This window comes from Eucyclogobius newberryi, unplaced genomic scaffold, assembly GCF_026437365.1.
Source record: "Eucyclogobius newberryi isolate DKJ021-1_F unplaced genomic scaffold, fEucNew1.0.hap1 SCAF_7, whole genome shotgun sequence".
NCBI classification, from domain to species: domain Eukaryota; kingdom Metazoa; phylum Chordata; class Actinopteri; order Gobiiformes; family Gobiidae; genus Eucyclogobius; species Eucyclogobius newberryi.
The window spans coordinates 10,354,786-10,368,601 of NW_027316389.1; the positions used below are offsets into that span (position 1 = coordinate 10,354,786).

A 13,816-nucleotide genomic window follows, 5' to 3' on the forward strand; every position below is an offset into this window, starting at 1 on the left:
CAGTCAAAATATTTCCAGGCCACAATTGTCCTTTAGAAACCTCTGTAAAGTTTAAAGAAGTGCAAATGTAGTATGTGTTATGGCACCTTTTGAACAATGCTTCATAGAGAACTTGTACTTTGGTATTTTCTCTAGCGCTGCCTTTCGCTCGTCCTCTCACTTCTCTCACTTCTTTCCTCCAGTGTGAAGATGGTCTTGCTGTGGACCGCCGGTGACGTGTTCAAAACCGCCTACTTCGTCCTGAACGACAGCCCGGCTCAGTTCTGGGTCTGCGGTTCGGCTCAGATCCTTATCGACGTGGTCATTCTGCTGCAAGTGCTGCTCTACAACCACGACACGCGCACCAAACTCGGATAAATGTTTGACTGTTACTGCGAAATAAGCACCCAAACCTGTCTGTCTGTGTGCCTTTTATCAACCATATCAGCCCTTTAACTGCACAAAAACCTGCGGCAACGTCAGCACTAGTCGTTGACCACACTGAGACAAGCGAAAGCCTTTTAAGAACAAGTTACTGCATAATGTTAGGAAAAAAATATTTGTGATATAGTGTGATCATGCAAACTTATAAGAGGCGTAATTCAAAAGATATTTATTTATTATTAAGTCAACCGTGTGGCTTAAGTGCTTTGCCCAGGGACACTATGACAACATACACACATACCCGAGATTGAAATATGTCTTATCTTATGTTTATAGGCTAATGGTTAACCCACGTCATCATGTTTTAGAGCAGTAATTAAGTCTAGGAATGTTACAGAATCATTGTTACTTGCAGAGCAGCGTCTCTAACACGAGGACTATTGCTGCAAAAGCTTTAGCCGGCTTTTACCCGGCTGCACAACTGATGCTGAAGTCTCCCTCTCCTCTTTCCACGTCTCACTGGACTTCTCTCAGAATACATAATGCATGTGCGTGTTTGTATTGATTTTCGCCTTCGGCTCAGAGAGTGCTGGTAAAGTCGAGGCCATGTTAGACCAGGTAATGGTGACTACTCACTCAATCTGTGTCATCATGTGGCTTTGTGGCCCAACTGACAATCTTGATGTACAAAAACAAAGAATAACGTACCAAAGAAATTGGTAAACCAGATGTATTAGTAATTAAATGGAGATGGTCTTTCTTTGAATGGAAGATTCCTCAGAATGCCATAAAACTGATTTATGCCAATGAAGAATGATCCAAAGTTTTGTTTAAATTTCTTTCTCTACAGAGTCATGCAGGTAATGCACCCACCGTTAGAAAGATGGTGATGGTGCTGCTTTAATTTCATTTAGATAATGTCAGAGGATACATGCTATTATCCCTACTCGACTCAATCAACTGGAATGTACTGAATTTACTGACCAGCTCAATCACATCATTAGCTACTGTCGGCGTGCTCGTTTATGAAAGAAGCAAGAATCAGAAAGTTAAAATCAATCAGATGTTTAATCCCTGCCATTTACAAGACTAATACAGATAAACGGAGCGCTTACCCAAAATGTCCCTATCGAATGTGTGGCGTCTTACACGGGCGTAGTCTGGACGCGCCGAAATCCCTGCTCCGTGTTATATTTATGACATTCAGATATTAGGCGGAATATGACGGTTGTCGCCTCCTTCCAGTATTCCATGAGCTCTTTCGCACGTCTGTGGCCTTGATGTTTGCAGCTGTTCCGGGAAGGTGTCCGTCCTTATCAGAGAATGTCTCAAAAGGAGCAGTGAGTGTCTCTGTGTTGTGCGTATAAGGAGTTAACCCAAGTGTAACACAGTCTAAAATGAATATAGTTGGTTATACTTTTAATACAGTTTTGTAAAACAGTTTCGTAAAATGAATATAGTTGATTATACAATATAGTAATGGTTAACATATTTAGATTCCCCTTCACTACATAAATGCTTAAAATGTGTCTCTGTGCTAAACTCATTTACATGAACGGGTCTATAATCACATAAACTCTGTAAAGTTTCTGTTTTATCATGTTATCACGTGAAGGTGAACGTGTGATGAAGTTACTGTCAAAATATTGATAATATGTCATTTAAAAGATCAGAGCTTTAAAAAGATGAGGTTACAAACGTATAAAGGTCGTGTTCTCTGTTGAGCTTGTCACATGTTATGGATTCCACGCTTGACCTTGGACCCAGGCTGACCGCACATGTAGCTTTTACAACCACATTTTAAGTCTAAACATCACAATGGAAACTTGCACAAACAGCGCAGGGTTGTTTTCAACAGTTGATCTAATCAGTATTCTGCACAGGAGTCAAACTAGCTACAGGCTTATATATCGGAGCGTCTTTTTATGTCGGCTGCCCATGTGTCACCTGTGCATAATGAGTTCATGTTAAAATTTCACACTGCAATGGTTTTGACTGTGCCGTAATCAAAGCCACAAAGCTAAACTGCAATGGGGATTACTGCTTCAATTGTGATATATCTATATTAGGAACCACATTATTAGTTTGACTGATTTTAGTATTATGTTTTCATTGCGCCATTACCAGGTTGTGAATATCCTAAAAAGGACTGAATATCAAGAAATGTCAACACAAAGTAAGATAACCTTAGTTTAAATTGGGTTCTGCAATTATTCAAATCAATGTAACTTGCATTTTATCATATTGAGTCTTACCGCGTCTGCTCAGCTTGTTTAAATCTGTTTCTATGTTGTCTGTTATTGCTAGTTTTGTATGTAGTGTATTGTGTCTGTATGCTGCCATAGAGGCTAAAATAGGAGTATTAGGAGATTGTATTTCACATTTTGACACTAGCCTTTTCATGAGATTTTTTACGTCAGGCCTGAATGAGCAGAAAACATGTTGGAAATGTGTTAAAATGTGCAATGCTGATTGACAGCCAAAACATGTATTTAAATTTGTATGTACCGGTGACACATAGTTCAACGTGTTGTACATACGTATTTACTGATACCGTTCCTAATGTGCAGTTTCCTTTACTTTTGTCATTTGCCAAAGCAGTTTTTGCGTTCATAGTATTCAGCAAGCAAACATTTAGTTTATTGAGTGAATAAACTGTAAATTGTATTGCTTCTCGTTTCTGATAAACAATAAATGTACAAACAAAGAGCCATCATTGACCATTTATATTACATTTTATTTCATGTTATTATGTTACATTGTCATAAAAAACCTGTCCCCCAATGTTTTAGTGCCATATGTTTTGCCTGTATTACCACAAATACAAAATATGAATTCTAAGTATGTTGTTCCGTATATCTTCTTTGAAAATGAATGACTGTCTTGAAGCATATTATATATGTTCCACTGTAACTGTTATCTACTGTCGCAGCAGAGTGCAGTTGTGTGAGCTTGCAGGTTTTGGACCTTAAATATGATTTAAAGTTTTAAAATGTTGCCTGCTCAGCCGACTGGACCTGTGTATAATGCTTTTCCTTACTCCCTCTGCTGTTTTCACACACCACAGTGATATATTATGGTGTGCCTGGAGTCCTGGGAAAACCTTGGCATGCGCCGCTGGAGAGAATTGAAAGAGAATACCTGGGCAAGGCATCAATCACACACAGCAAAAAACACAGCAGATTGGTGAGTAGAGGTTAATTAAGACGTACAGAGGACTACGTATGCCTCTGTATCACACGTCTGTATCACAGCATTGAAAGTAAAGAATCGGATACAGGGGAAATCAAGTGCAACGGTTCTTAAATGAAATGGATAAGGTACTGGTCCTACTGCTCTCTTGTTCTCCTGAGTGATATGAATGAGTGTAGTCCATGTCTGCTCCCACAAACACGTACCCAGGCACACTTTGATATGCAGCTGAGATACGGATGAAAGCTATTGACAGACAGTTCAGTGGAAGGAGAAAGCTCTGTAGGGCCTGGTTAGGTGAGGTGTGAAAAGGCATAAAACATTTTCTACTGCCAGGAAAAAAATCCATAAGTTAGACGGATAGACAGAAGCATGACTGTCTACTGTATTGGTAATTGATATGCGGTAGAAAAGAAAAAAAAAAGATGACTGTAATTTTCAGAGTATAAGTCGCACCTTTTTTCATAGTTTGGGCCAGGGTGCGACTTATACATACATTTACACTTATATACTTATACTCCGGAGCGACTTATATGTGATATTATTTGTTATTTTCACACTTGCAACCGCATTTCATACTCCAGTGCAACTTATATCTGTTTTTTTCTTCTCTATTATGCATTTTTTGGCTGGTGCGACTTAGAAAATACGGTAAGTAAGTACATTTTATTTGTATAGCACCTTTCACAGACAGAAGTGACAAAGTGCTTCACAAAAAACAGAATAAAACAATAAAAACACAAATTTACAGTGAGCAATACATATACAACAATATACAGTAAAATCAGCTAAAACAAGTGCATTTAAAAGGCTTGACTAAATAAAAAGGTTTTAAGCTGACTCTTAAAAGCAGTAACTGAGTCCAGTGACCGTAGGGAGAACGGAAGATCGTTCCAGAGTCTGGGGGCAACAGCCTAGAAGGATCTGTCTCCTCTGGTCCGAAAACGGGTGCGAGGAACCAACAACAGTTTCTGATTCAAGGACCTTAGTGAGCGAGAGGGAGCGTACGGTTTAATCAGATCGCTGATGTACAGAGGGACTTGACCATTTAAAGCTCTAAAAGTTAAAACAAGAATTTTAAACTGTATCCAGTAGGAGACCGGCAGCCAGTGAAGGGCTTTTTGAATGGGTGAAATGTGGGCCCTTCTATTTGGTACACCTCTCAATATGAAACATACAAACGTTTGCTACACGCAGTACCAAAGGGCCATACATTTGCGATTTACACATCAATGGTTACAGGATCCTAGTTGCCAAAACACATAATAAAACTGCATTGCCTGAAACGGACAGCGTAAGAAGGTTCAGCCTGATGTATTTGCCACTTCATAGTATTTGTCTCTTTTAAGTCTTTTATCTTCCTCTCAATATTCTAATAACTCAATAGTTCTCTCCTGCAACTGAATGGTCATTTGAGGTTATTGAATGTTACAGGAGGTGTGCTATCTAAAATGCAGTCAGTATATGCAAAACCATCTTGCTCTTCTTTATCTAAGCCCCGTCTCTCCATCTGATCTCTGCACAAAGTCTCCTTCAGTCCATCGTCACATTCATGATGGATGAGCTGGATTAAAATAGTCCACCTGCACTTTACAGCTCTAATGCTCCGTCCTGTCCTCTCCACGCTATTTATTAATGACAGGCTTGACTGTATATACTGCTGATACCAGCAACTGTTCCAAAACGTCATTCATTTCAGCAAAGTCACATACAAGGACACTCATGAGTCAGGATGGTTGGATAAATATTTAAAGTAGTTTGCTTAAGTTTTTCTGGGTGGCTCACTTTGCACACACAGCAATCTATTACATATTGGTTTAGTTAATTCACTTAATTTGGTTGTTGTCGTGTACAGTTCAGGTTACATTATTGACATGAGGAGAAATTCTACAATGACATTTACTATAAATATTGAGGCCTTTTCTTTGATTCAAGAGTCAAAGTGGGCAAACCTCGAGCTTAACATGAGTTTGGAGACCACTTTTTGAATCGAAAAAGAAGTTACAGCACCTGCAACATTCTTAGCCTTAACTCATTGGTTAATTGTGCCGTGGTAGTAACAATGCAGCAACAATGATGGTAGGAAAAGTAATATGTCATTTATGTAATTTTATCCACTCAAAAGTGCTATAATTAAAACGTTTAAGTTAAGTCTAGAGTGAGATTTGCCTATATTATATTTGCCAATTGTAGTCATAGTCTTTTTAGTCTCATTTACATTTCAATAAAGAAGAATGAGGAGTAAAGCAGTTACAAATATAACTATGGTTCTATGAATCTCGGATAAGCTTGTTTCATTGGCTAATCTATTTCAGGACTTGTCAAAAATATACTTAAAAAGAAGATAAGATAACTTGAATTACCTAAATAACATTTTACCTATTCAATGTTTTTTTTACCCCTTTTGTTTGCTGCTATTGTTTGTAACAATAGCAGCAAACAATTGTAACAATCGTTCGTCATAAGGCGCTGGTACAGCTGGCAGCCCGGTGTAAACGCTCTCTCTTCTTTCTCACACTTATTGTGCTTTATCTCCTATATTTTGTAAATATAGTTAGTATATTTTTTTCTATTTTACTGTACGATAGGGACACGCGCTGGAATAGTTTTTTAATTCAACTGTTTTTGACTTTTTTCGGCTGGATTTGAGCGTTTTTCGTTGCGTTCGTTGTGTTGTTGTGACGTGAGCTAGCTCCGAGCGAGCCCACCAGCCCCCCCCCCGCGCCCTCCGGCCGCGCTAAAGTACGGCGTGACGTCGGTACACGTTTATATACACGTTTATATGAAAGAGGAACTTGACGAACGATCGGGACACGCACTGGAATCGCTTTAAATTAACTTGTTTTGACTTTATTCGGCTGGATTGAGTGTTTTCGTCGTGTCGTGGCGATGTGTTTTGGCTCCGCCCCCCGGCTCCGGCCCCGCCCCCCGGCTCGTACCGCGTTTCCACAAAGGAGGAACTCATGAAACTGCGGAGAACAGTCGTCTTACCCGGAGATCGTCACTTTATCCCGTCGCAATACTGACCTAACCTAATACTGATGTGCAATTCTGTCGTATGTGCAATTGCTGTTGGAATTCATGTGCAATCTATGTGCTGTCGTGACACATATTCATGTGCAATTACTGTCGGGATCACATGACATGGTATTTATGTATTTATTTGTCTATGGGAGTTTTTGTTTATTTATAGGAGATCTTCTACTGAAAGTGTTTTTCAGACTTCCTATAAGTGATCTGTTCTTCTGGATCTACCTCTGGATCTACCTGCGTTGCACCAATGAAATTTCCCCATGTGGGACAATAAAGGAATATCTTATCTTATCTTATCTTATCTTAACATGGCAAACATTGAAATTTATATTCAAACTGCAGTCGCTAGTGTTGTTATGTCCTTATTTGCATAACCAGTGTGACCAGCATCCACATGTTAACTAAATCTACAGCACCATCAGTCAGCCGTTCCCATGTGGACTCCCTCTATTACGCTTTTGAATACAAACCATGCATCTGCTAATTCTTGGTAGCTGCATTTGTCGCTCCACTTTGCTGCCAGATCAAGCATCGCTACATAAGGCATTTCAGCAGGCATAAGGCAAAATCAGCATTAATAAATGGTGCGATGAGGTGGAGAGAGAGATCCGGAGAGAGAGCGATCCGGAGAGAGATTTTAGTGCGAGTGCCGGTTGACGGCTTGGCTGAAATGGAAACAGGTGAGGTGTAGAGCCATTCCAAAAACTCCTCAGCCGGAAAGTATAGAAAATAAGACTGTTATTTTGAACCGCCAAGACTTCTACAAAGATTTTACTGCTGAAGTATGGAGTGAGACAGACTGTAAAGTGACATCCGACCCCAATTTACTGTTGGGGATGACGGACGGAGAGCAGCTTGACAGGAGCAATAGATGTTATAGTAGCATTCTGTTTGACTCATTTATATTTCAACAACGTCTAGAAAGAGGATTTAAGGAGGTCATTGTTGTTAGAAAAGAGAATTCTTCTTTAAAAAAGAACTGGAGGTTTTAAATTTCAGTTTACCGGTGGTGCACAACAGCGTAATGAAACCATGGTCAGGATAAAGCTCAGGCCAGTCAGATGATAATCAAGTACTCATTTGTGATGAGGGGGTTAGGGAAACAAAGATTAGTTTCTAGACAGTGCAAACAAATAGAGTAACAAGACATGCTAGTATCAGGGGCCCACAAATGAAGCCTGCGTAAATTCAGCCTGGAAGACCTAACTCCACCCATCTACGTCCACTGCTACGCCAGAGCCACCTGCTCCCCAGCCTCAACCAACGCACCCAAGTCGGGCGCCTGTCCGTCTGTGGGAGTCAGATCCCTCCTTCGCGCGGAACTCCTCCAGGTTTCTACTTTTCCCAAGGAGGTTTTTGTAGTTTTTCCTGGCTGAGAAGGAGGGTCTAAGGACAGGGGACCTCCAGGACATCGCCCCTCGCACCTGCTCCCCATCCTCAATCAACGCACCCAAGTTACTCCTCCCTGTGGCACGGCGCACCTCCTCTGCACCTCCTCTGCTCCCAATCAGCGCACAGCCAGTCCGATATAAACCCTCATGCAGTTGGCTCGGCCGCTTCAGACCGTACTGTGAACCACCACCTCCCCTCCTCCTCCTCTGCATCCCTCTCATTCTAATCCTCTCTACCTTCTCACCACATCTACCACCACCAGTCTCCAGGCCCTGGGGGGAGACTTCTAATACAAATAGATCATGGAGTGCCCATGATCGCAATGTCTTCCGCCGGGGCCTGAGCGCCAAATAACCCATGTAATAAAGCTTGCTAAACAGTCTCTCCAGGGTGAAATGAGCATTTTCACTCTTTTTATCACGACTTACAATATTACGGTTTATTGTCCCATTTTTACTCATGTATGGAGAAAAAGACAGAATATTGGTATGAAATCATAACAGAACATATTTTTTTACTCAAGATTTTGGTTTTGTCTTCTTATATATAATGAAACAAAACAAAAAAATGTAATGGTGTGATTTGAAGTATGAAATAACGCCCAAAGGGACAAACTAAAGCCATTGTGAACCGAACCAAATGTCTTTGTTAACCGTCCTGGAACCATATGGCTGAGAGCTCAGAGCTGGCCCTCGCTCCCTGGTTCAGGACGTCCAGAACAGCGACCTCACTCACCCAGCGCCCCTCCATCCCCTGCAGCTATAGGATGACGGGACGAGCACAGCGGGACAGGATCAAACTTTTAAGATGGATGAGTTATTTTTGAGGTCACACGCGCTGCAGAACAAGGAAAGAAGAAGAAATATAAAAGCAAAGTCACCCACCGTGAAATCCTGTATACTTCTCTTAGTAATTGCCACAACAGTGTATTTTGTGTTGTTTTGCTGCAGTAAAAAGTAACAAATTACTGTCCTGAATTGCATCAAACACATGTAATCACACAGCTGATTTCTGACAACACAGCAGACTTTCTATAATACTTATTTATTAGTTATAAAGCGTGATGAATTGAGTGTTGTGTCATGTAATACTGAACCAAAGACAACTTTCTGCAAGTTAAAGTTAAAGAATCATCCATAGAAATTAATATTTTCTTCTACTTTCTAGCAATCATCAAAGTTTAAAGTTAGCTTCAAGTAAATATAATATTGGATGGGACCAAATATGCTAAATATCAGCTTGTGTTGAACTCGGTCACTGGTAACAAACATCTAATTTTACCCTTCGCTGGTCTTACCCATCACCATAAATCACCACAAGTAGTTACTTGCATCAGCCACTCTATAATATTGCTTTTACGCACAGTTTGACCCGCCGAAGTTTCTCTGCGTGCATTATCCAAGGCTCATTTCCTACAAATTGATCTGTTTATCCCAAAAGGTCCCTGAGTGGTGCCGTGTGTCAAAGGGCCATGAGCAGCAGATGGTGGAGCCTGGACGTATCCGCACGGCATGACGACCACGGACCGGAAACACATCCAACTCCGTGATAGAGGGTCTCATCTGCCCCACGTCCAACCAGAAAGTCTGTCACCATGGAAACAAGGCACAGCGTCACAGGTCAAAGGACGCGCTGGTGAGTGAAGGTAAAGGACACAAAACACCTGATACAAAATGCACTTACCTCATGTACCTCACCCATGTACTAGTACTATATTTAGCTTTAAAGTGCTCATCTTTGAACTCCTGCTGATGGTGCCTGGGTTGTATTGTTCTTTTTGACATAGAGTCGGCCCTGAGGGGGGAAAAAAGAACAAAATATAAGATCTGTCACGCGTAAAGGTCTCAGGAAATGAAGTGATGAAGCAGGGTTATTACAGTTAAACCAAGATCAAAGGTAAATGGGACATATTATGCTTTTAAACTTGTTACAACAGGGTTTCTTCATCATTAGTTTACTCACAGTTGTATTTTGATCAATTCCTGCATGTTTGCGTTGTGCTGTTTTGTCCTGCAACTGAAGCTCAAGTGCTCAGAAAATTCCTATTTTCACCCACCCCCTGTTGAGACACGGAGTGATTTATGTCGGGTTCTAAATCAGGACAAAACTGTGCACATGGTGATGTATAAAATGAAATGTATTGTATATAGTTTGAACATTTTGTATTGTTTTAATTCTAAAAGCCTCCTATGGACAGGTGTTGAGAATCAAATCAAATCAAATCAAATCAATTTATTTTTGTAAGGCCCAAAATCACAACAACAGTTGCCTCTGAGGGCCACAGGGAGAAATGAATCAACAATGTCTGTGGTGGCGATGGAGTCAGACAATGTCTGTGGTGGCGAGGGACGATGTCCCAGGGTCCTCTGTCCTTAGACTCTCCTTCTCGGCCAGGAAAAACTACAAAAAAAACCTCTTTGGGAAAAAAGCGTAGAAACCTGGAGGAGTTCCAGTGAAGGAGAGATCCGACTCTCACAGACGGACAGACGGACACAGAATTAGCATATCTGGTTCGTCCAATGTAAATGCAAGGTCCATATTAAATAAATAAATAAATAGATAAATAAATAAATACATAAATAAATAAATAGATAGATAAATAGATAAATAAATAAATAAAATGTCACATAGCCACTTTTCGAAAATAAAAACACACGACAATCCGCTACGTGTTACGGTGAAACGTCACTATGAAGAGGCGGGGCTTGTCAGTTTCGAACAGGAAGTAAATTGACCTGTTTCTATCTCCAAGTCGTTTTAGCTCAATATTACCGTTTACAATGAACAAAATGATCCACTTATGTTATAGTTATATTAAGTAGGTATAATTATAAAACGGAATATAACAGGGAAAAATATATACAGTATATAATGATGAATTAATTTTAGTCCCAACTTGCTCTTACTTTATTGAGGAATTATTAGTCTTCATACCACCAGTGATACTATGCACAGTTAATGAAACAGCCCAATGCTCTTGAGATGACAAAGCAACAGTATCTCTGACACATGCATTAAAGAGTCTGCACACTTTCACTGAACGCTGTAGCACTAGTTGTGTTTAATTACTTCATCCAATTGCCATATAATTTGATCTGACACAAGCAGTGCACGTAATTCCCCACAGGACCAGCAGCATATTGCAACTATATACTGTCATTACCTGCAAGAAACAGCACTGAACTTACCATCATGTTTAACTACTGAAACACCCTACAATTCCCATTTATTTTTGAATAATATTTGTGTGTAGTCTTTCTAAGTGCAAGAAAATATGAGATACTATGCCCCAAGTCACATTTTGTCATCATTTTGTGTGTGCAAAAGACCAGGAATTAAACTTTGATGCTTGCTTTTCTTTTTGAATAAACAAGAAACATGTTTTTGTGTATTCTTGCCGTAGGCTAGTGCGTGTGCGTGCTTGTTTGCATGCTGTCTATCACGGTGACAATGCAGCGCAGCGAGTGTCACGTTACATCGGCAGTGGAGCCAGATGACATGTTGGCAGCCGTGTAAACAGATCAACAATGACAGACATGAAGACTGTGCCACACAACGTCTATGTGCATTATTCTGTAGGATTGTTCTCTCTCTCGTAACAACGTCATGTGCCCGATACATCCGTCCTTTATATTCCTCAATCAGTACTCACTTACATTTACTCAGTTACATTTAATTGAGTCACTTTTTGAAGATATTGTACTTTATATTTTTATTCCTACTTCCACTTCTACTAAATTTGGTGATACAATTGTATGTTTTCAATATGAAGAACATTTGATACTTCATATACTTTACCGTCAGAAAACACCTGTGCTATATTATACAGGAACATACATTTTAAAGTAATGTTACTCTTACTTGAGTGCAAATTATGGCTATTCTGCGCACCTCTAGTGCTTCTCAACCTGGCTCCTTCTGGTGGGCAATCAGATTGGATTTTGTGAGTGCAATTTTACATATTTTATTGTATACAGTGATAATAAATACATTTTCTGATTATTATTTAAAAAAACTGAAACGGCTTAAGTGGTTTATTCCTATTTTTAGTCAGTCAACCTACATTTTAGACCTGATAAAGTCCTTTTATTGAGGTGATATTGACTAAATATGTTCTTGCTCTAGGCCTTAATGCTCCTGTATACAATCTAATTCACTCTGCTCTCAAGATCGTCTTAATCTGACCTTTCACATTGTTTTTTTTGACGAATAAAATGTTTACTACCAATAGGGGAGTTTGGGTTGTACCAGAATCACAAAACAAAACACCACAGACAGCACAGAATGATGGGCATAATAAAACACAATGAGGCCATAAAAATATTAGTATTATGATGCCATAAACATTCAAAAGACACCAGAAAAGAGTCACCAAGACCTCAGGCAAAATGTAATAGGACTTTTTCATCATCAATCACTTAACTTTTCCCCCTTACCCCCCCCCCCCCCCCCCCCCCCCCCCCTTACCAGATGTGTCTATTTTAAACCAGTAAATTTTAATGCATTGCTCCCCTATCATTAGATTACACTGTAAAAGCAGCACGTTGTATCAAAATGAGATGTTGCAGGCATGTATACTGACACTAGCAATGTGTCAGAGGGCTTGTGAGAGCTGCAGCTTATGAAATGCATTTATTTAATTATTGATCTGATGCTCCTCCTTTGATAACGCTGTAAACTATACGCAATACTGCTCCCTATATGTCTCACCCCGCTCACACACGCCTCATCCACTTTCTTCATTGCCTCCATTGTTTTGGCTGTTTGACCTCCATAGATCTAAAACTCTGTGCACTGTAAACTCGACCTCTGCACATTTTCTGTCTTGCTGTGACTGAGCTTTCCTGTCCTCGCCTCAGCATACATCAACCTGTGACATATTATGTGCACATAGAGCTGCATTCAACAAAAAGCACTGCATCATGAATTAATGATTTCTGCTCATCCCCGCAGCAACTATATCACTTTCAAAGCCTTTGTAGCAGTCAAAGCAAGTCATGTTTTGTGCTTTTAAGAGGACAGTTTAATACAACATTTGTTCATTATGTTAAGGCTATGGTAGTTTGTGACTATGTATGATATAGATTTCATATATATATATTTTTTTAAATGAGTGCATTTTGTTGTGCAGCTTGTAAAAACCAAACGTTGTGACAAAATTAGACCATTGCCCATTGTCTGCGGTTAATTAAACAATATTTTATGCCTAAACAACCAGGATGTAAGGGCGGAAAGCAGCGCTCTGATTGGCTGTGCTCGGACGGACCACCCGAGTTTCACTTTGCCATATGAAAAAATATGTTCTAAAGCCATGCATGCACCTTGAAATACATTTATATGAATATTAACAATGTGCCAAAGGGTTTGTGAGAGATTTGAATACCTGCTTCTGTGTAAAAACAGGTACCCCAGCTTTAGGTTTTTATGTTTTTAATATTTAATTTGGGAATACCAAGAACTGCCAATTATTTTGAAGTGACAACTGTGTTAGTATACTGTAGTATTTGCCATCATCTCCGTAATCCTGCTGGAAAAGATCTGCACTAGCAATACTAAATACTCTGCAAACATATTGATTCCACCTCTATTCCACGTACACCTCTACTGCTGTGTAAGTTACAGCACTACAGTAACTTCAAAGTGAATTGTCCTCTTTGTATTTGAAAAGATTCACACATCCCACAGACTGAGCTCTGAATCAGAGTTGCTCTTCTTATACTCACAGAAGGATGATGGTCAGTGTAGATGATCTGGTGTTGGAGAAAAGGGCAGATTCCCTCCTTGTGTCTCTGCAGTTGATTTTAAGTCTGTTTCACTGGAACACACACAGATTTTG

At 39.9% G+C, this 13,816-nt stretch overlaps 1 protein-coding gene across 1 annotated transcript in view; it reads left to right on the forward strand.

Moving 5' to 3' along the window:
• The window catches only part of LOC140348707 (solute carrier family 66 member 2), a 41,090-nt gene extending 40,024 nt beyond the window's left edge, over positions 1-1,066 (forward strand). Inside the window, exon 6 of the mRNA XM_072434760.1 lies at positions 183-1,066. Coding sequence (XP_072290861.1) covers positions 183-357 — 175 coding nt within the window. The 3' untranslated portion in view covers positions 358-1,066. The remainder of the gene's footprint in view (positions 1-182) is intronic.
• Positions 1,067-13,816: the final 12,750 nt, after the last annotated feature.